The sequence below is a fragment of the Anopheles merus genome, chromosome 2L, assembly GCF_017562075.2.
Source record: "Anopheles merus strain MAF chromosome 2L, AmerM5.1, whole genome shotgun sequence".
Classification (NCBI taxonomy): Eukaryota; Metazoa; Arthropoda; class Insecta; order Diptera; family Culicidae; genus Anopheles; species Anopheles merus.
The window spans coordinates 26,569,742-26,590,703 of NC_054083.1; the positions used below are offsets into that span (position 1 = coordinate 26,569,742).

Consider the following 20,962-nt stretch of genomic DNA (forward strand, 5'->3'; position numbering starts at 1 on the left):
TGCACACCCCGAAATCACTGTGACAGATGCTGAGAACTGTTTCACTTACATGCCCTTTGAAAGCTGGGAAAGATCCACTATCAGTCTAGCCAGTTTTCCAGCGTCTTCTCCATACGGGCCCGTGTAATCAGCTCCGGTGTCGCGGGACGTGCAATCTCTTCCGGTGGGTGCAGCACCAGGTGACAGTAGATTGGGATCTAAAAATACAGTTCAGTGGAGTGATGCTTCAAATTCGACGTCAGACTAGATACTTACATATAGCAGTGACATATCGAAAACGGGATGCTCAGCCGGCCGTGGCCGTTCCGGCAGCTTGAAGTGTCTACCGATGATCGGTTCTTCCAGCGGTTTACCGATCTGGTGCAGCGTAGCTAGATACTTCAGCTGAACACTTCGTGTCCTCCTAATGCCGTCGGTCATTGTTGCGTACTCGGTGAGCTGCACCCGCCAGACTGAGAACGTTTACCGAGCATACCGGCCACGCACGGTCTGATGAGAATTCTCCAACTGGATGGCAACGAGCGAAATCGGATTCCATAGCAACATGACAGCATTATTTGTTGAATATCAGCGCTTGCATAGATACCGCAGACCGTTTACAAAACCGTGTATCGAAATGCAAACCAGTCGCTGTAAAGCTATTCGATGTGTAGATAGATAAACAAATGGTGGCCGTCCGTGTTGCCAAGCTACCCTGGGTAAGTTACAGAGCACTATTGGCAAAACTATGAAAAATAACAACAGTAGTAAGTTATTCAACGGAAGGAAATTCAGTGTCACTGGTTCGCACGGTTCGCCTAGACGGATTTCACTGCCGTAAATGTAGATATTGTGAGCGATGCTTTCAATAAGTCGTACACTACAGAAACTAAGGCATTATTGAAACGTCTAGCATAAGCAGCTGCGGTTACTCCGAGCTCCAAATCATTTCAGGAAATTACTTAAGCTTAAGATCCGTAGTAGTCTTAATGATTCAATAATTAATAATTTAATTTAATAAATAATAATGATTTAATAATTATTTTATGCATCAAAAGTGTAGATGGACACTTCCCTTACCAGAATTAGTGTGCATAAAGGAACACCTAGCATATTATTCTGATGCACACAAGTTCCATGCTCTTTAAGTCTTCTCACTAGCCTCGATTCAGCCCGTAACGTTCTTCATAGGTAGCCCACATGGATAAACAGGCGGCGTGGTAGGCTCGCATTGAAATGACAATATGCCTTGAAAGTCTTTAACTCCGTTAAATAGCAAGCTGGTCCGAATAAGACGAAAAGCCATTAGCTATTTCGTACACTCTTGCAGCAGATTAGCGCTAAAGAAACAAGAGACATCATCTGGACCTGGTCAAAATGGTACAAATTTAACGGTTCGACTGGACCTGGTAAAAATGGTACTAATTTAACGGTTCGTCAGATTCAATGCATCAGTGCTCCATCAACTGTGATGATGGAATGCAAAGGATTCAAATGGTTTGATCTAGAAGATGAAGCTAATGTAGATACAGTAGATGACCGCAAACTGAGAGATAAACAAGCTCCAGTTAACGAACAACTTTCGATGACTTTCGTGACTTTTCTATGGATTGATTGTTTTGATTGGCGTTGACTGGAATAAACATACCAAACTTTTTTTTTCATTTATGTTGATATAAAGTATAGTAATTCGTTTGATGGCATAAATTAATAGCAAACGTAGGCACGATGGCATAAATTAATAGCAACACCCTAAATTTGTGTGAAATATACACATTAGCGACAAATTTCTCTTCATGAGATTCCGGATGTTTCATGTTTCGACGTTTAAGTGTTCGTTAACTGAGAATCACTCCAGTTAGCGAACCTCCAATTAAGAAAACACTCGAGTTATAACACATCCAGTTAGCGGTCACCTACTGTATATGATAAAAGGCACCTAGGTGGTTTGTTCGTTACATACGTTGACTCCTTAGAGCCTAGCGGTACCGACCGAGCGGTCCCGTGGTACAGTCATCAACATACACGACTTAACAACATGCCCCTCATGGGTTCAAACCGCGTTCCCCTTAGGATATATGCATATGCATGCACCGTTTCCCCTTAGGACTTCTACATTATTTTTCCCATTATTCCCATTATCCGGCGATACAACCGCTTTGCGGTCTTGGCCGCTCACGGTCTCGCGCTTTCGTCTGCCAATCCTCGTGCCAGAAGCCTCCACGCCCAGGTGACAACTGTTCTACATTTTTAGCTTAAACTCCTTGTGAACAGCTCGATTTAACCCATTGCCTCATACAAACGCTTAAAAACAAGGATGTGTGAGTGAACAACAATGTGTTGAAGCGTTGATGTTTATGTCAGAACTTCGGTAGAAGCCGGACAAACAAGAAGCTTGCAGTTTCGTCTCCGGTGTTCAACAACCAAAACACTGAGTAAGAAGAAAAAAACGATCTATCCAGGAGTATCAGAATAGCGGAGAAACGCAGGGAAAGTAACAAAACAACGTGAAAGAGTATTTTATAATAAACTTTTTGTTTGATACGGATTGAAGATTACGCATGTTTTGTTTTGTTCCGGTAGCTTGTGCACAACGTGATGACAATTCTCAAAATGGCTCCAGAAAAAAACGCTTCACTCTGACGTTTCAACTGTTATAATAAGCTTAAACTCTGCAATATCGCTTGCTCTTTAAGCCAGTTTTAAGCCTGCACTTTAAGCTTCCAGCAACTCAAAAAACGCAAACAATCTGCTCGAAAATGTCACTTGGGCGCCATCTTGCCATTTCAATTTGAACCTACCACACCTCTGTCTTTGTGGACGGCCTAAAAAGAATCTAGAGGCTGGGTCGTCCGTAGTCTTTGCCTCGTTTATCTGCAATCAGAGGTTCTCTGCCGCCTACTCGATCCCTTGGTAGGCTTCGAGGAGGACATATTCTCCATAGGAGAGCCGCAGACCCATGACGTTTATATCATCAGCGTATGCCAGGATCTGGGTTGACTTATAAAAGATGGATCTCTAGCGCCAAGCTCAATAGGAGACAGACAAGCCCGTGCCTCTGGCGCAGACCTTTGGTTATAGCAAAAGGCCCTGAGAGTTTGCCATCCTCCTTCATCTGGAAAGTGACGTTGGCGTACCCTGGCTAAGCTATCGTATGCATCTTTGAAGTCAATGAAGAGATGATTCGTTTTGTATCTATATTCTACCATCTTCTACAACATCTGCCGCATGAAGATCCGATCAGTGGTTGATTTTTCGTTTCATAATCCTCTTTGATGGTTTCCGAATATCTCTTCGACGTTCGGGACAAGTCGATCCTGAAGGTTCAGCGAGACGATTGTATAGGTGGTATTCAACACCGCCATACCCCTGTAGTTGTTGCAGTCCAACCTATCTTGCTTCTTGTATATAGGGTAGATGATGCCGAGAATCCAATTACAAGGCAGCGGTTCGCTATCCCACACCTCTGTAACAATTTGATGAATCTCGTTTTCTAATCGTGCACCTGCGATTACGTTGGTTCCGTCTGCCTTGTTGTATTTCAGCCGACATACAGCTTTTTGGGTTTCGTCGATGCTAGGTGGCAGCAACATGACACTATCTGCTAGTGCCCGGCCTCTAGCTGCTCGTTACACTGGTCGTTGGGTAATTCATCAAAGTACTGAGCCCACCGCGAAAGAACCTCTGACCCTTCTAAATTATTATCTTCGATTAATACACACTGTGGTTTCTCTGGTAGATGTTCTACCACTGACAGGGTCCTCAGCTTACCGGTATTTTGTCTTTGTCGCATTGTTCATTGTTCAATCCAATTCAAGCTGTTTTACGTTACAGCAGCCTGTAACAGTTTTAGGCCGCCGTCGCTGACATCAACCGTTATCATTATACCGTCATCAACTCACACAACTTAACAATATGCTCATCATGGGCTCAAGCCCATTCGCACAGTCGAATGGACGAAAGAATGACTATCCTGCTATGGGTAGCCAATTAGTCACTTAAAACCAAGCCTAGTGGATTCTACAGGCAGGCAGGCATTAACCAACAACGGTTGTTGTGCCAAAGAAGAAGAAAAAGAGAAGAAGAAGAAGGAGCCTTTACGAGTCCCGTGGTTCAGTCGTAAACTCGCACGACTTAACAACATAACATACTCGTCGTGAGTTCGAGCCTCGAAAGAACCGTCCCCCATAGTAAGGACTGACCATCCAGCTGTGTATAGGTATAGGCTGGTACCATCTCAAATTCTCCTTTTGGACACATCCTTGCCTGTTGTTAAGCCTTTCAATTAGGAAATTATAATTTCATTCTTTGATACTTTGAATAAATTGCTGACACTGCTTTAAGACTCAACTTTTTAGCATCATAAAAATGATTTGAATCCTTTACGTTTACTTTCTTCCGTACACCGTACGTGTCCACAGTCCCCGAACGAAGTGCCCATTCCGCATTGCTGCAGTACATCGGCATCTTCGCCCAGCCCGGTACGAGAAAGATGATGTCCCATGTTCATTTCCGGATTAGTACCTCAATCACGATCGCACCATGGTGCGTTGCTGGTCCGCCCGGAGCGTAACCGTAAATCACGCGGTAGCATAGCGTACCACATCATCCGCATCGGCCCCCAAACCCTGAGACGGATGTGCACTGCGTCAGTTGGTTCGCACGGCGAACTTCGCACGAATTATGAACCAATGCCCAAGGCGCGCCGTCGACGACGCCACCAGGAGATAAATTATTCTGAACCGTTTTTTCGCCGACCAACAATCGAAGCGAACATTTACCTTCCCGGATGACCCCTAACAGCTGGCCACTAGTGTGTGTGTGCACACACACACGCACTCAACCGCGGCTTACCGGGTTCGTCGTCTGCCTGTCAACCGTGATAAACGAGCGTTAATTATTAATTTTTCACAACACACCCAACGCCCCATCATTAATTATTCGCGCGCAATGTGTGTGTGTGTACATGCTGAGCGGAAGACGTTTGTTGCGGCAGGATAAAACAAATGCAGACGATGGAAAAAGAAATGCTCAAACATTAAGGATACTGCAAACACTTACGACTGCGAAGCGCAAGCTGCGCTTACTAAAATCCCCAGCAAGGAAAGGGCGCAGATAGCAGCATGGATTCTGGATGTTTCACCTTCGTGTGGATGTATCACCAACACCCGTCCCGCCGCCTTGTGCAATTGCTGCAAGTGTGTTGCGCGTGATCCTAAAAGTAAAGTTGAAATCAAATAACGCGATGCATCAAAAAATCACTCACGAAAAACAACATTTTCAAATGGCAAATGGCCCCTCCCCCACAACCCTCCTATGCCCAAACACTCACGCAAAGCTCGTGCGCTCGCCTGCACCGTAATTGGCTCTACCCTCCACCGAACAATCCGATGCAAATGCAATCCGTGGTGCAAGCACTTTACTTCCCAACGGTTCCTTGGATGATGGGCGAGGAGAGCTACACGCTTGATCGCGAACAGCATCGCTTTTGCTCAGTGCACTGTGCATGTGCTGGTAGTGCATTATTTACTTTGCTCTACAGCAAGCTTGTGCCATTTTAACCCGCTGCAAACCATCTTGCCGTGGCAAGTTTGTTTCCACGACACGCCCGAGGAAGTAATATCTGTACAAAATAGAAAGAACAGAAAGATAAAGCTTACATCGGCTAAGGGGAAGAAACTCAACTATCTTGTTGGTGGAGGAAATTTTTGAACTTTCCTAACTTAATTTCTCACGAGCGACGACGCAAAGGGGGGCATTCCACGTGCTGGATCAGTTCGGAGATTGATTTTTCCTGATTTGGTTCGCCGTTCGAACGATGCGATTCGTCTTTGATATGCTGGCGCATCCAGCATGTCTGAAGAGAGGAGCACTAGAAGAAGAAGAAGAAGAGGAAACACTTTCTTTTCGATGCAAATGGAAAGGAACACATAATTTATTCAACCAGCCCTGGGGTGCAGAAGTAATGACGGATTTTATAGGATGCTGGGGGGGGGGGGGAGGGGGAATAAATCTTCAAGTCAGAAAACACAAATTTGAGGAAACATTGATGTCGTGATTCGGGAAAAGGGGGTTTGGATGCACATTTTGATTGGAAAAAAGGGGAGAGAAAAAAGTTTTTCGCAAAGAAAAAGGGATAAAAATTTAAATTCCTTTTCATTTCATTTGCTCTTTGGAAACATTTCTTCTCCATTTTTTTGAATGAACTTGATTGCTTAAAGTTAATTAAAACTCACATTTTCCCGAAGCCACCTACTGTTCATGTACACTGGGGAAATGCACCAACTACTGTCACCGGGTGCCATCTTCGTTTGCATCGCGAAGGAATGCACCGGCCCCTGGCCTGGCAGGAGTCCGTTGTTACGCGTGTCACCCTAACTTCGTGGAGGGGGCGGAGGCCTGACATTTGACAGCTTTCGCCGAGGAACGACGAAATCCAAGCAATCCAAGCCAACGCCGGTAACACCACCTTCACGCGCACACTCCCTCTCCCCAGGCTGGGCCGGGCGCGGCATGATAAATTGCAATCCGTCGCCAAGCGCGTGTTGTGGGTGGGTGCTTTTCTCTGCGTGTCAACATTCCACAACCGATGTGAGAAGGAATTTATTGAACGTTTATTGGATTTTCGGTATTCGGCCGAAGATAGTTTAGTGGCAATGCACCATGCTAAAGAAGAGCATCATGCCCGCGCGACGACGCCTTTTGATATTGGATCGCGTTCGAGGAAACGAAGATCTGAGGAGACATAAATAAACTTAATCGTTAAAAAAGAAACGAAGAAAGTACACAACAAGACAAGCTGCCTAGAAAGTGGAAATTTTAAACCACACACACACACACGTATACATACCATGAAGTCAGCATCCAATTGCACGGGACCGGTCACGAAAGTGCACTGGACTCGATATTGGAAAAGCTTTTTTTTTACGTACCTCTTTCAAAAAAATTTAAAAAAAACAAGCCCCCACTTCCTGTCCGTTCAATCTCGAAGCCAAAGACTTATACCGAATTCACATGCAATAAGCACACTCCCCCATTACAAGATAAACGAGCGTGCGGCACGATCCTTACCGTCAGCCAGATCTGCTTCAGAGATTGCTTTATTTAGCACGAGAAAGTGAAGAAAAAAAAGTATACAAAAACTCACTATTCACTTAGAAATGTGTTACATTTCCGTTCCATTTTCCAGCGAGCAGCACACGGCAAGACACACACGAGCACAGAGACACTAATGAGAAACATTTTCATTAAACGTTTCGGTGCAAGCAGTAACAACAGCTTTCGCACAACCAATATGGCTGTCTGTCTCTGTATGTCGGCTGCCAGACGATTCATTAAACCGCGTTACCATGGAGACGCGCTGCAATTTCTTTTCCCCAGGGCACACACCCTCGCCGTTTTTCACACAGCTCACCGAGCGGCTAATTCTGTGCCATCCGGTCGCCTTTGCTTTAAGGCCGGCTGCTGACATGGGAAGGATGACAGTGACGGAAAGGGAGAACGATCCGAATTCAACAGCTTGTTTATTAGAAAAGTTTTATTTGTCCTCCCGAACCACTAACATGTGAGCTGTGGGTGTGTGCGTGTTTTTTTTTTTTCGTGAAATCCTTCTTAGCACCGCAACCCCATCGCCAAAGCGGTGTACGGCGGAGAAGCCGAATACATTCCTGCTCTAAAACTCTCCCCACCCGGGGGGTCAGTTCAAATATTACGTTAAGTTGCTTGCCACAAACGGGGGCCAGGGGTAAGCGGTTCGCACTGACGCCAACTGGCCATTGATTGATTGCTGCAGCCACAACCGCATCGCCCCGTGACAAACCCAACGAACCTCAACTTTGGTCCGATTGGTCGATCGATTACGAAACCCGGGCAACAGACATCGAGCGGAATGGGCGGAATGGGCCAGCCACCGGCCAGCCAATGTGGCCGATTGAGCAACTGTCCCATCTACCGTGACCCAATATTTGACCACCACACACACACAAACACAGCATCACAATCCTACCAAACGAGGGATGTATCGACCACCGAAGCCCAAGGGTTTCGGTGTCCCCGTGTTTAGTATTTGTCTTCGATTTCTTTTCCCTGCACTGTCGCTACTTCCCCGGCCAACCGCATGGGAAAAGAAAAACTTTCCAACAGTACAAATAGATAGACATTAAAAGAGCATCGTACGAGCGCAGGCTGGCCTCAGCGGCACTGTCGCGGGAAGTTTAGAGAAGTTGGTGCTGTGTGTGTATGGTGTGGTGCGGTTTGGTTTGGTGTACGAACTTTTACCCGCTTTTGGTCGGGCTCCGGCCTGCGGAAGGCTGTGCCGAGGCGATAGGGCGGGCGTTTGCGTGCTGTAAAGTCAAACAAAACCCAAGGCATGCTACATCAAATGGCAATGCTTTTGGTGCAAATAGAAGCAGCCCAAGCTGGAGCATGTACCCACGAAGCTCGGTCGGCTTTGAATTGAATTTCGGAACGTTTGATGAGTGCTAACACGAGATACTTTTTTGTGTAAACGTTGACAACTTCGCAACAAACGCATCGTCAAGCTTGACTGTATTCAGAAGTTAAGTCAAAAAGGCCCCCGTTACGACACGGCTACACCAGCCGGTAGCTTTAACAACTTCGCTGTAAGCGCTCTTCCTCAACTCACGCCGGGATGGTTCTCGCGCTCCTCCATCCGTGCCGGCGTTTTAAACCCCCGCCGAAGGGTCGCATTGCGCCCAATCACAATCGGCGACAGTTTCGGCGGGCTGGCCGGATAGATCGATGCGAGTGTTTCGATTTTCCGCTTCGCCGCACTGTTGTTGCCCACCCCGACCGGGGTGGAAGTCTGCGGCAACCGGCTTGCCGACCGCTGCCCGTACGGTGTGCCCACGTTCGGGGTGCTGCTCCCTGCAACTGCCACGAGCTCGCCGAGCCGTTCCGCACACTGCTCGAAGAAGCGATCGCGATCGATCGCGTCCAGCTGCAGCTGGCAGCGGTCCCATTCCGCCCGCAGATGGCCGTGGCGGGCGTGCTGCTCCGTGAACGTGGTGTACTCGGTCGCGAACGACTGCGGTACGCCGACTGCCGGCTGCCGGCTGAACGTGCGCCACTGCAGATTGGACACGCACAGTAGCCGCCGCTCCTGCACCACGTCGTCGTACGCGTACTCGCCCAGCCCGTGCCAGAAGTTGATGCACAGCAGGTTCATGGCCGTGTCGGCCAGGTAGATCGATTGGAACTTTTTCGTTTCGGCCGGGCCGACGCGCACCACCACCCCGACCGTGTCGAACTCGCCGAACGGTGGACGGAAGGTAGCCGCATCGATCGACCCGATCGGTGTGACGGTGCGGCTGCTCGAGTGGCCCTGCTGCTCGATGACGAGGTCGTCCTTTACCCTGCGGTACGTGGTGGTCTTGTGTGCGGTTAGTTGGACGTCATTGTTCTTCATCCCGTTGGCGGTAACATTCCCAAACTCCACGTAGGCTTGCTCTTGCAGCAAAGCACGCGCGTCGTCCGTCGGGCGCCAGATCGAGAGGACAAACGATCGTACCGGTTGAGCACGGTCCATGAGGCGCACTTTCAGCAGCGAGGTAACGGTCGGCCGGATGGCGCTTTTGGCGAGCAGAGCCTTCACCCGTCGGTTGATTTCGCTCTGCAGCTGCTCCTGCTGTCGCAGCTGGAACTGCTCAATGACGAGCTGCTGCGAGCGGGTCAGTTCAAACTACAAAAAGAAAGGGGGAAAATGTTTACAAAAACTGAACCATTTCCATTTCGCTCTTTCGCTACTGCTTACGTCGAGAAACGAAACGTCGAGCCCATTTTCCAAACACTCCTGCAGCTCGGTCGCCGTCGTGCTCTCCGTCACGCGCACGTTGCGCTTCACGCTGTTGGCCGCCCGCTCCCGTTCAATTTCCTCCTGCACGCGGTTGTACAGTTTGTGCAGATTTTCCAGCTGGTTCGCATCGTTCCGGCGGCTGTGCCGTTGCTGCATCCGCTCCGAGCGCAGCACCGATCCCTGCCCTTCGCTCGAGCTTTTTTCCACGTACATTAACGGATACACGCGCACGATGAGCGCTCGCACACGGGCAATCAGTCCGCCGCGATCGTGAATAGTATTGCAACCGATCAGGAACGGTACGGGATGGTGATAGTACCCCAACCGTACCGACCACCGTACACGGCGCGTTGCGTTTGTGGCAATTTTTAACCGCACGTCCAGCGGTACTTCCAACGGCGAACAGCCATCCTTGTGGTTGCACAGTTCCGCACCCTGTATCATTAGCTTCGTGCCCGCGACGATACGGCCTGCGCGAACAGCCGCCGCCAGTGGGTAATCGATCTCGGTAAGCACACTGTACCATCCATCGGACAGTTCCAGCCCCATTCCGACGGCGGATGCTGCATCGTTGTGCACGATGTTTGAAACGAACAGCACCATCCGGCGGTTCGGTATGTCGTCCTTTTCGAGCATCTTTCTCAGGGCGGACCGGCGTGCGGAATCGATCTCGACGTGATACCGGTACTGTAGCTGTTGGAAGACATTTTCCGGCGATAAGGCACCCCGCAGATGGGTGCTAAAATTGCGCTCATACGCACTCAGCTTGCATACGATCCAGCGCCAAGCGTTTTCTACCCATCCCTGCGGTACGAGCCGCGGATCAATGCCCGGGGCTGCAAGAAAGGCACATCTCATCTCTTCCACGCCTACGGTGGAGTTTGCGTCCATCAGCAAGCATCCCGCTTTCCCATCCGTTCCTAGAGGTATACCCGCAGCATTGTTGATGCTAAACGATTCCCTGCAAACAAAGACAACATTTAAGCGCCTAAAATACGATGAAAATGCGCCTCAACTTACCCGTAATACTCCGCCACATTAAAGCGAAACTCCATCGCGTTCTCCAGCGTGACATTCATCGCTGCGGTTAACACGTTTGCCGACCGGGGTACAGCGCCACCAACAAACTCCCTTAGCGCGACACGATTCTTCTGCTGCTTTTTGCTACAGAACTCAAACAACCGTGGCCGACACACATCTGCCGGTTTGCTTTCAATGTATTGCATCTGTTTTTCCAGCTCCTCCCTTCGTGCCTGCTGTACATGCTCCGGTGGCAGGCTTACCGGCACCGACCGCCGCTTCCCATCCGACTCGTCTGAGGCGGGAAGATTTGGCAGTATCTCGGAAAAGCTATCGTCCCAATCCGATCCGGCAGGTTGCATTTTCGCCGCCGGTTTGGCCGGTATCGCATCGGAACATTGGTCAAATTTGGACAGCAATTTGTTTGGCTTTTTACCCATTTGCTGGACGCAAAACAGTTGCTGAAACTCGTGATCGTCCAGCTGCGAGAAAAACGCATCGACATCGTGCGCGGACGGGGTTGGTTCTTTCGTGGGATTTGTTGTGGGCTTCATGCTTTTCTCCACGCTTACGACAGATGCGGGCGTACTGGTTTGGAAGGGGACAAGCGCATGGAGCTGGTTTGAGCGCAGTTTCTTCTTCGGCGTCAGTATCGGTTCATCGTGCGCGGGCGATAGGCGTCGCTTGTGGCGAGTTTCCTCCAGTTTGGGTGCATTTTCTTTATGCACCGAGACACTTATTGCAGCATCGTTGCAACCAGCAGGAAGAGGTTCTTTGCTTTCAGCTTCATCGAACTCATTCCATAGCTTTTTAGCCTTCTCAAGCGCATCGACCGAAATGGCAATGGAAGCTCCACTCGCTCGACTAAACGTAGGAAAAGAGGTTACGCTTTCCTCAACATGATCGATTGCACAAGCATCTTTCGAAATTGCTTTAGTGCACTCCGTGACCTTCTCCTCTTCTTCTTCGGTGAAGAATTTCTTTGCATTTTCCAATGCTTTTTTCGAAACGGAAATTTTACTACCGCTTGCCGTGTTAAAGCCACCGAGCGAATTTCCTGTGATGTTTTCCTTATCAACCACCGGGTCTATATCGTCCTCATCGAATGCTTTCTGTGCCAGTTGCAGAGCTTTCTTCGAGACAACAATTGCACTACCAGCCGCTGTACTAAAACTGGCCGCGAAATTAGGAGGTTTTTGGTTTCCAGTATTTTCTTGATCCGATTTGGAAGCTTTCTCCTCGGCAAATGCCTTTTGTGCTCGTTCGAGGGCATCTTTTGAAACAGATATCTTGCTACCACCGGCTGTACTAAATCCACCACCGAAGGAGTCATTAGTCATATTCCCGGGCTGGTTCTCTTTGTCTCTGCTCAATTCTTCCTCTTCAAACATCTTTTGTGCTGTTTTTAATGTCTGTTTCGAGACAGCTATTGAGGAACCACCCGCTGTACTAAAAGCTCCCTTAGAAACTGGTCGCATGTTGTCACTACTTCTGGCCTCTTTCGTTTCATTTTCTATACACGTACCGCTTACCTTCTGGCAAGAGCCCGCTGCTTCAACGTCGGTAGCATTTTCCACCATCGATTCTATCTCTTCGAACGTTTTCTGTGCCTTTTCAAGGGCTTTTTTCGACACGGCAATTTTATTGCCACTGGCTGTACTAAAACTAAATCCCATAGCAGGTGGCTTGAGCCCACCATCCATTGTTCTTTGGGGTTGATCTGTGCCTTCCCCTTCCTCTTGCGCGAACATGGTGCGAGCCGATTCGAGTGCCCTTTTCGATACAGCAATCTTGCTCCCACTAGCAGTACTAAAACCACCACCACCAAATGAAGCTCCATTTGCTGTGGTGATGCTGTCCGGTTCCATTTTCGCTTCTTCCTCGGCGAACGCTTTTTGTGCCGATTCGAGTGCCGCTTTCGAGACGGCAATTGTATTGCCACTGGCTGTACTAAAACCTCCCAAGAATGTCGTTTGTTTGAGGTTTGCTTCCAGTGTGACTAATGCATCGCCCACAATGTCCTTGCCAATCGTTGTCTCATCGTTTTCGAGCGTTTTACGCGCCTTTTCGATGGCATCTTTCGATACAGTGATCGATTTACCACCAGCTGTACTAAAAGTTGTCCCCAACGGTGCATTATCAGTGTCTACGTGCATCTCATTCTGAAGCTTGGCTTCCTCTTCGGCAAACATTTTCTGAGCACTTTCGAGCGCTTTTTTCGATATGGCAATTACGCTGCCACCAGCCGTACTAAATCCTCCACTAAACGGTTGATTGGAAAATACAGGTTCTGCTATCTTCCGCCTAAGAGCTTTTCCTGCGTTGTTTGCATTTACGCTTGGAACGGCCTTCATTTCAACACTTTCCTTCAACGAGTCCCTTATGCTAGAATCATTTTGGAGGTGATTAAGCTTCTGTTTGAATTCTTCTTCTGCAAACATTGCTTGAGCTTTTAGTAGCACTTCATCAGAATCATTTACCGAGGCATCGCGCGTTGTGTTACTGTATGAGGTAGCACTGTGAGGCACCAAAGAAGCATTAACTCTTTCATGTATCTCATCATTGGCGTCAGATTTTATGTGAGTCACGTTTGTCCCTTCAATTTTCTTTTGCACTCGCTGCTGATCCGATGCATGGGGTTCTTTCTCCTCCGCAGGGTGCGCCAGCATGAACAGATCCTCATCATCATCCAGCAACTGTTCCATCGTAATTGGTTCGCTCACACTCTCCGCATGGTTATCTTCCACCGACAGAAAACTGCTCTCATCTGACTCATTCAACGTGGCAAAGTTTAACGCAACAGTTTTGGGTGAAGACGATCTATCGGAAGCAAGGGAGATCGGTGAAGCAAACCCGTGAAACGCTGGTTCACCGTCAAGCGAAGTGGATTTGGTTTCGTTTCGAGCTTTCTCTTCCCTACACTCGCCACCTTCTTGGCTAGTAGTTATGGCTTGTGAAAAGAATGCGGAAAGTTGTGTAAGATTTGCCTGTATTAGCACACTTTCATTCAGTGCCACTCCGTCCATTGATGTTTCAGTATCGCTGTGATGGTTAGAATTACGGATCGTGTTCGTTTCCGATTCCTCATCGCTAGACGGTTGTCCGGCCATTGATGAATCTTCCGTGTCGTAGCTTAACCGACGAGCTAACAGTTTCTCCCTTTTCTCTCTGGCTCGGCCATACCGGCGGCACGTCGGTTCGCGCTTGACGGGTTTCGGCGGACTGGCGATTAGATCTCGCAGCTGTATTAACCTTCGCCGCAGGCTTTCGGATTGGATGAGGGATAGGTCTACCTCCATGGAGCACGTTTCGCTATCTTCGAGCCGAAAATCGTCCAATATTCGCTGCACTATACTTCGCTCATCGGGAGCAGCACCTGGATCTAGAACTAAAAAGAAAAACAATTGGGGTACAAAGCAGTGTATAAATTAAGCTATAATAGAGGAAAAAGCACCTTCACATTTGATAGACGTTTCCTTGATTGAAGTATTGCTGGGTAGCCTTGCCAGAACTATATCCTTCCCATCAGTGTCCGCTCTAAGAATCTCAGGTAGAGGCAGCGGCAGTTTCGGTGGCGGATTATCTATGCCCGGTCCGGTCAACAGATCCGCCGCCTCAAAGAGGTCGATCATTTGCGTATCAATTTCCATCTGCGTGAAGCTATAGTTATGAGGCTTTATGGTTGATGGCGCCTTGTACTCCTGCGGTGGCGCAAAATCACTTTCTTCACCATCTCCAGCCCGTTTGGCCAGTTCAGCCACCGTTAGGAACTGTTCAGTACAGCAGGCAACAAACTGCCGTGACAGCACTTTACTAGGTCCCGGGATGGCATTGGCCTTTTCCAACAGTATTGCCGAGGCCAGTGGATTTGCTTGCACCGTTTCAAGCTGCTCAACATCCTCGTCGTAGTAAAAGGTCGACAGCTTTCGCGCTGCTTCTGGTAACTCCGCCTCGGCAACTTGAACATCGCTCGCCCACTCGGAATGCTGCTCGTAGGACGATCCGTCGTCGGCGAAACTTTCACCTGCCGACGCTTTCTTGACACGTTTAAACAGTGGACCTTGTTTGCGGCGGAATTTCTTACGCTTTACTGCGACCGGACTGGCCGGTACTTCGTCCATCGTTTGCGGCCAACCGAAAAGAGTGCGCTTTTTGTGCGGGAACTGAGATTGTTTTGGTATATTTTTGGTTGTGTTGTGATATCAGCCAGAGTGACCAGAAATACCGATTTATCTGTATTCCTACCGATTTTTCATTTAACCTACCGAAAATCACAGATATTTGATTTTTCAGTCGTTTAAGCTTAATCTGTGGCGCATGGGATGCTGTTTCAAGGATTGTTAACCTCATTTGTTACTTATCGCGCTGATGCACGTTTATTTGCCTGGCACTTTTTATTTTTATCCGTTAAAATGTAATGTTCATAATTAGTAGAAAATGTCAGCTGCGTGGATTCCGAGAATTGCTCGTCAAAGAAAATCATTTAAATTTGAATCTCGCTGTCTTCGGTTAAAGCTTACCCGACAGACAAAGAGAATGAAATTGTCAGGCGAGGGGTAAGTAGAAACACACAAAAATGGCAGATGGAGCGCTACCACGGAAAGAATGCGCTCTATTGCATGCCTTTAAAATGCACGAGGCGCTCTCACTGAAAAGAACGCTCGCTCGCGCTGTTTCATTGTATTTTCCTCATACCCCTTCCTTTCCGTTTCTTTCGGCTTGCGCTGCGCTGAACTGGTACCCCACTTGATTGCAGCGAGTTGCGCTGCGCTGGACTGAAACCCCCTCAAGCTCGTTTCTTTCTTAGCGCGCTGTGCGCTTCCCTTTACACGGACTTGGTGCACCCGAATCAAAAGAAAAACTTTAACACATCAAACTTGGTTTATACATATTTTATCACTTTTATTGCAAATTAAACGCACATTTCAATTCATAGCTTCACATAATCTTACTTTAAACCTCACACATTATTTATAAAAGACGCACACTTTTTCATTCTCTATGCTAGTTGGATAAAAAGAAATTGATCGTTAAAATAATTGATTAAATTTAAATGGTTGCGTTCTCAACAGTGCTCCTGCCGAAATCTACCAATATAATCTGGCCACACTGGCCCGCTCGCTCGCTGGCGACGCCGGTTTTGACGTTTTGCGACGGTTTTGCGACGGTGGCCGCCAAAAAGCTCGCCTAGCCCTGTGGGCAAAGTGATCAGAAATACCGATGTATGTATATATATCTAGGGTTTGAAGGAAAAAATCTCAAGTTTTTTATCATTGAACTACAAAACTCAGCCAAACAATTAAATCAATCTAAATAATCCAGCGAAAATCAAATGACACCACGTACGATAAAATCGTATCCAAGGAGCACTGCTGCGGTCTTAAGCGGTCGCGTGGAGCCCCGAGAAAAAGAACTTGTCACCACAAAAAAAATGTGCATCTTAGTCCTTCTTTAGCTTAGACTTCCAATTTTCAGATCGACACTTCAGAAAAATCTTCATTTGTGTAACCGCTGAACCAAATCAAATGCATATCCTAAATAAAGGATGCATATTCTCGTGAGATGGAACTTTCATTTTCCGCATAAGCACCCCCTCCTGTCCCGCTTTACACTTCTTTCGCTTTTACTTCTTTTAAGTTTCGAGTTTTAACCTACCGAAAACTACCGATAAAGTTTTGATGCGCCTACCGAAAATCGCCAAAATAATCTGGCCACACTGATATCAGCCGCCAAAACTGCAATGACGTTTGACGTGACGGAGATTCGAGCAGATCAGCTCGAATCAGCGCTCTACCACTGCTCGGCAGCGTTCAAAACGTGCGTTAACTGGTATAATGGTGGTATAAAATGAACATTTATTGTTAAATTGAAATCAAAGCATATTAATCTATTTTGAATACGATAAATTTAACTTATCTACAACAATATTATCATTGTTGTAAAAAAAAGATCAAAATTTAAACGTGAAATTCCAACGCCGTATATTTAGGCCAATTTGTTCGTTACACAGCTTGACCACGTGATTTGCTATTAATGAGTTCATGATCTGGATCTGGAAGACTGGAACAGGTTCACGATTCATTCTGGAATCGAAAAAGGTCTAGTAATAATTCCGGACTCGTATGGAAATAGTTTCAGATCTAGAACCAGTATAGGTTCAGTATCAGGTCCAGGATTGGCATGAGTTCTTGTTCGGTTTCAGGACCATTATGGATTCAACATTATTCTCTGAGTTGGTCAGGACTGCTTTGAGATCAACATTATTTCCATCGCAGGTATGGATTATAGGTCGATTCCAGCATCTGTATTGGTCCATTATCAGGACCAGTATGAGTTAATTGTCAGTTATGAGTTCATCATCAGATGCGGAACGTTATGAGCTCAGCGTCAGTTCCAGTGCAAGAATGGGCTCTTGATCAACTACAGCACCGGAATGGGACTTATAACAATCCCTGTACCGTTATGAGTTCAGCATCTGTTCCTGTTTCGATAAGAGTTGAATTTCAGCGTAGAAATTAAGCTCAATTTGTATCGTGACAACTATTCTAAAATCTACCCAAGAAAGCCTAACGTTAATCGTTTTTGTGCACGGAAGTTGCTTCTGAGTTTAAAAGAAATTTACCATAGCAATCAAATTAATTGATGCATTCTTCTTTATCTTAATACTCCCAGGAAACACGCTGCACTAATTTACAAAAGCACCTTCCAAAACCATTTTCATAATCCTCACATTTAGCTGCTGCTGCTGCACTTTTTTTTTAACTACCGCAAAGCAAAGTTCAAAACTGCAAAAACAAAACAGAATCCCAAAAAAAAAAACAACCCACTGCCCCTTTCGACGGCAGATGTTACTGTTATGGCTGGGGACGACGGGGCTCACGGTCAGGATAAGGTTGCATAATAAGATGCATTTTGATTTTGCTACCCCATCGAACAGAAGCCCGCGAACGGCACGCACGGCGTGCAGCCGCAGCCCATCTCGACCGTTGTGGTTGTGGAATAATTAAGCGAAGACGCACAGGTTAGCACCTGGTGCCACATGCATATTAAGTTCATTAGTGAATGCATCGCATAACCCGCATGCTACGCCGCGCACCGTACGAGATGGACGGGCGTACCGTAGGAAGGCCTCCGGTAGCCACACGGTCGCGGAAAATAAAGCGAAAACGAACGTAACAAAAATAAAACTGACTGCCAGCTGCCGACTGTATGGCCGGTGACCGGCATCGGAGATTTGCCAACAAAGCTGTGCGCCAAATCCTCGTCCAGGAGCGGTCAACAGAGAGAGAGAGAGGAAGAGAAAATGATACTCAAAACAAGATCAAAATAACACAGCGATCAAATCGGAGAGCGGTGAATAAAAAACTGCCCCGTGCAAGACATAAAATATAACGCAACCGGCACGCCGGGGATCGTGTTTTTACTGTCTGTCTGTGGGAGTTGTAAAACACCTGTCCTCAGTCGTATGGTGTACACGGTCACACACACATTCACACATAGCAATATACACATATAGGCCTAAGTGGTGCACGGAATCTTCGAAAATGACGTGATAAGGATCATCATATGTCGCTGTGCTGCTGCCAGCCGAATCCGTGCGCCGAACATCTGCTCTGCAGTGAAGGGTGCCAAATTTGCATATGCGGGCAGGAGGTTTTTTTTTATTATCTTACGTTTGCAATATTTGCTTTTTAACAATCAAGATCGATTTTTAACCTTTCCATGGTGGAAGTAGATGCTGCATGGTGAGTAATATTTTAAATATTATTTGTAATTAGAACTAACAAAATCTGTAATAAATTCAAGAGCGCTCTTGCCCATTCAGATCCTATTTTCAAAGAGTTGATTTTGATTCTATAAATTGCCAAGTTTTGTAAAAGCTGACCGATCATGAGTCAAATCTTTAAACTTTTATATAAGTAGTCGTGGATTTGTGTATCGAGTTATAATTAGAATTATCATCGGCAGAACGATAGCAACGGTGTGTTTAAGGCTTTTGATGCGATGATGGCTCAATGCGATGAAGACGAAACACCTGCATTGCGTTCGTCTACCGGAGGCGACTCCATCGTGCATGAAGTCTGTAGGCGGAGGATGAACTACGAACTTGCTTCGTTGTATGGCGTACCAGGTATTCTGACGTTGGCGAAGCTGCAGTCTGGGTCCGAACATCTTGCAGAATTATCATCTTACAGTCTCTTGGTCCAGAGCAGTGGCGGATTTAGGATATCGGAGGTCCTAAGCGATAAAAGAAGTTGAGGCCCCCTGTTGGTGTCAAGCGAGGGGCTGGGGGGGAGGGGGGGTATTGTATTTGGCTTTGTTTCAAACTCACCGTAATAGTTTGCTGGCATTGGGGGGGGGGGGACTGCTCGACTACCCATAAAGTTTAATTATTTATTTATTTATTAATAATTTAATTGACTTATTTAGATATTCAACACCTAACTTATTCCCCTAACATCTGTCTTAATCCGGTGTCGCCAAAATTTGAAATTAATAAAATATTCTCTTATAATGTGCTGGTCGTTATAGTCGTTAAAGTGATAAGACCATGTTTTGAATCGCCTTGTCATAGCTAGTAACGGCTCATTGTATGCATTTAAGGTATGCCTGCTCTCACCAACAAGCAAGTTATGAGAGCGAAGAGGTCTCGAAGGCACTTAAATGTTTCTCTTCTCGAAGAAACAACGTCTAATTCGTTTTTTAGTAATATTTTAACAATAAATACACGCCTAGATCACAAACATCCTGATGACGATATAACACATTGCCTAATAACGAATAATTATACTTGATCGTTTTTCAAGTCTATGAAACGATATAATAAAAAAAATAGCTAGATCATTTTTAGACACCAATTACCAAACACCAAGTATGACTCTCTTCGTCCATAAGGCCCCTATTGGGCACAGAAATTCTCGATGAGACTACTGTACACACTTTTATATGTGCTGGAACTAGCATCCACAGGGCCCTTAAATTGACGGGCCCCCCCGCGGCCGCTCAGTCCGCGTACCGTTAAATCCGCCACTGGTCTAGAGTACAATTGACAGTTCCGTTGTCCAGTCGTGTAAGGATACTATTAGTGTCGGATCCTGTATATGAGACCTACAATAATTGTCTTACTATAATATCCACTCCATGATAGGATATATTCAATCCAACCCTCATGAGTCTTCAATAAACGAGGATACAGTGGCGGATCTAACGGTAGGCGGACTAGGCGGTCGCCTGGGGCCCCACCGATTTAGGGGCCCCGTAGGTCGCCATTATAGTATGCCCTATGGACAGAGTATTAGCGAAACCCCCCCCCCCCACCAAAAAAATTTAGAACCTGGACAGATGATCGAAGGGGCCCCCGACGGCATTTAAAGTTTACTGTTCAATCTCCCAACAGCAAGTTTAGTGCCGCTAACCCCCCCCCCCCCGCCCCAACAACATTTACCATTTACAGAGGGCCTCAACTCGTCTTTCCGCCTAGGGCCCCCGATACCCTTAATCCGCCACTGCGAGGATACCTACTCCCCATATGGTCATGCGTCCTACCTCGTTGCTCTTCTTGGAGTCTTGTCGGCGGATCTCCGGCTGAGTGCACCATCTTTTTGAACTATGAATTCCTAAATCCTCTAAGCATGTCTCAAACATTGCATAATGATTGATCTTGTTGCAAAAAAAAAACAACTATTCGATATGACAACCAACATGACAAGTGGTGAGCATAATCGACTATAACTGCAGAAATTCAAAATACTCGTTGAAAATATTGGATACATGAAATAGGGTAAATGTACCAATAGTGGTGCAATTTGTGGTGGTACAGATGTATTTTAATGGATTTAAAGTGTCAGGAAGGACAATTTCTGAATATTTTAACACATAACAGTTGGAATATGTTTTATCTTCGCAATCACAACCATTTTTACCATGAAACACATCAAATTTATGAAAAAATACAAATTTTTTTGTGACTGCTTCGTTGTACCTATAATGGTGGTATGGTTCCTATAGTCGTCGTATTGTGTTCCTATAGTGGTGGTAAACAAAGATGCCTTAAAAACAGTGTATAATATCAATATAACTTAGTTTTGAAGCTGTTTTCGTGTGAATAGCAAGGATTACTGCGATAATAATGATATCTTTCGTGATTTG

General features: G+C 46.6%; 2 protein-coding genes and 1 long non-coding RNA gene across 4 annotated transcripts; all 3 read right to left on the minus strand.

Moving 5' to 3' along the window:
* Positions 1 to 78: 78 nt before the first annotated feature.
* LOC121592586 (WD repeat-containing protein on Y chromosome) lies at positions 79 to 5,598 on the minus strand. Its single transcript, XM_041914177.1, has 4 exons — positions 5,312 to 5,598; positions 5,041 to 5,194; positions 256 to 725; positions 79 to 197 (listed from the first exon to the last, which is right to left on the minus strand). The coding sequence occupies exons 3-4, from the start codon at positions 418 to 420 to the stop codon at positions 81 to 83; spliced, it is 282 nt and encodes a 93-aa protein (XP_041770111.1). The 5' UTR covers positions 421 to 725; positions 5,041 to 5,194; positions 5,312 to 5,598; the 3' UTR covers positions 79 to 80.
* Positions 5,599 to 5,703: 105 nt separating this feature from the next.
* Positions 5,704 to 7,394, minus strand: LOC121592587. 2 transcript variants are annotated; one of them, XR_006004684.1, is made up of 3 exons: positions 6,830 to 7,394; positions 6,216 to 6,714; positions 5,704 to 5,851 (listed from the first exon to the last, which is right to left on the minus strand). It is a non-coding gene; the product is annotated as an uncharacterized LOC121592587 (long non-coding RNA). The 2 variants fall into 2 exon arrangements; XR_006004685.1 differs by having other exon boundaries at positions 7,127 to 7,393.
* Positions 7,395 to 7,529: 135 nt separating this feature from the next.
* Positions 7,530 to 14,995, minus strand: LOC121592577 (breast cancer type 2 susceptibility protein-like). Its single transcript, XM_041914163.1, has 4 exons — positions 14,268 to 14,995; positions 10,814 to 14,201; positions 9,752 to 10,754; positions 7,530 to 9,679 (listed from the first exon to the last, which is right to left on the minus strand). The coding sequence occupies exons 1-4, from the start codon at positions 14,932 to 14,934 to the stop codon at positions 8,615 to 8,617; spliced, it is 6,123 nt and encodes a 2,040-aa protein (XP_041770097.1). The 5' UTR covers positions 14,935 to 14,995; the 3' UTR covers positions 7,530 to 8,614.
* Between the last annotated feature and the right edge of the window lie 5,967 nt (positions 14,996 to 20,962).

Excerpts from the sequence above, each read along its gene's own strand:
- LOC121592586 (XM_041914177.1), bottom strand. The coding sequence starts at position 420 with ATGACCGACGGCATTAGGAGGACACGAAGTGTTCAGCTGAAGTATCTA. Across the intron at positions 198-255 it reads TCGATATGTCACTGCTATAT|ATCCCAATCTACTGTCACCT; the intron begins GTAAGTATCTAG and ends CTGTATTTTTAG.
- LOC121592577 (XM_041914163.1), bottom strand. The coding sequence starts at position 14,934 with ATGGACGAAGTACCGGCCAGTCCGGTCGCAGTAAAGCGTAAGAAATTC. Across the intron at positions 14,202-14,267 it reads AACGTCTATCAAATGTGAAG|TTCTAGATCCAGGTGCTGCT; the intron begins GTGCTTTTTCCT and ends TTTTCTTTTTAG. Across the intron at positions 9,680-9,751 it reads TCGACGTTTCGTTTCTCGAC|TTTGAACTGACCCGCTCGCA; the intron begins GTAAGCAGTAGC and ends TTCTTTTTGTAG.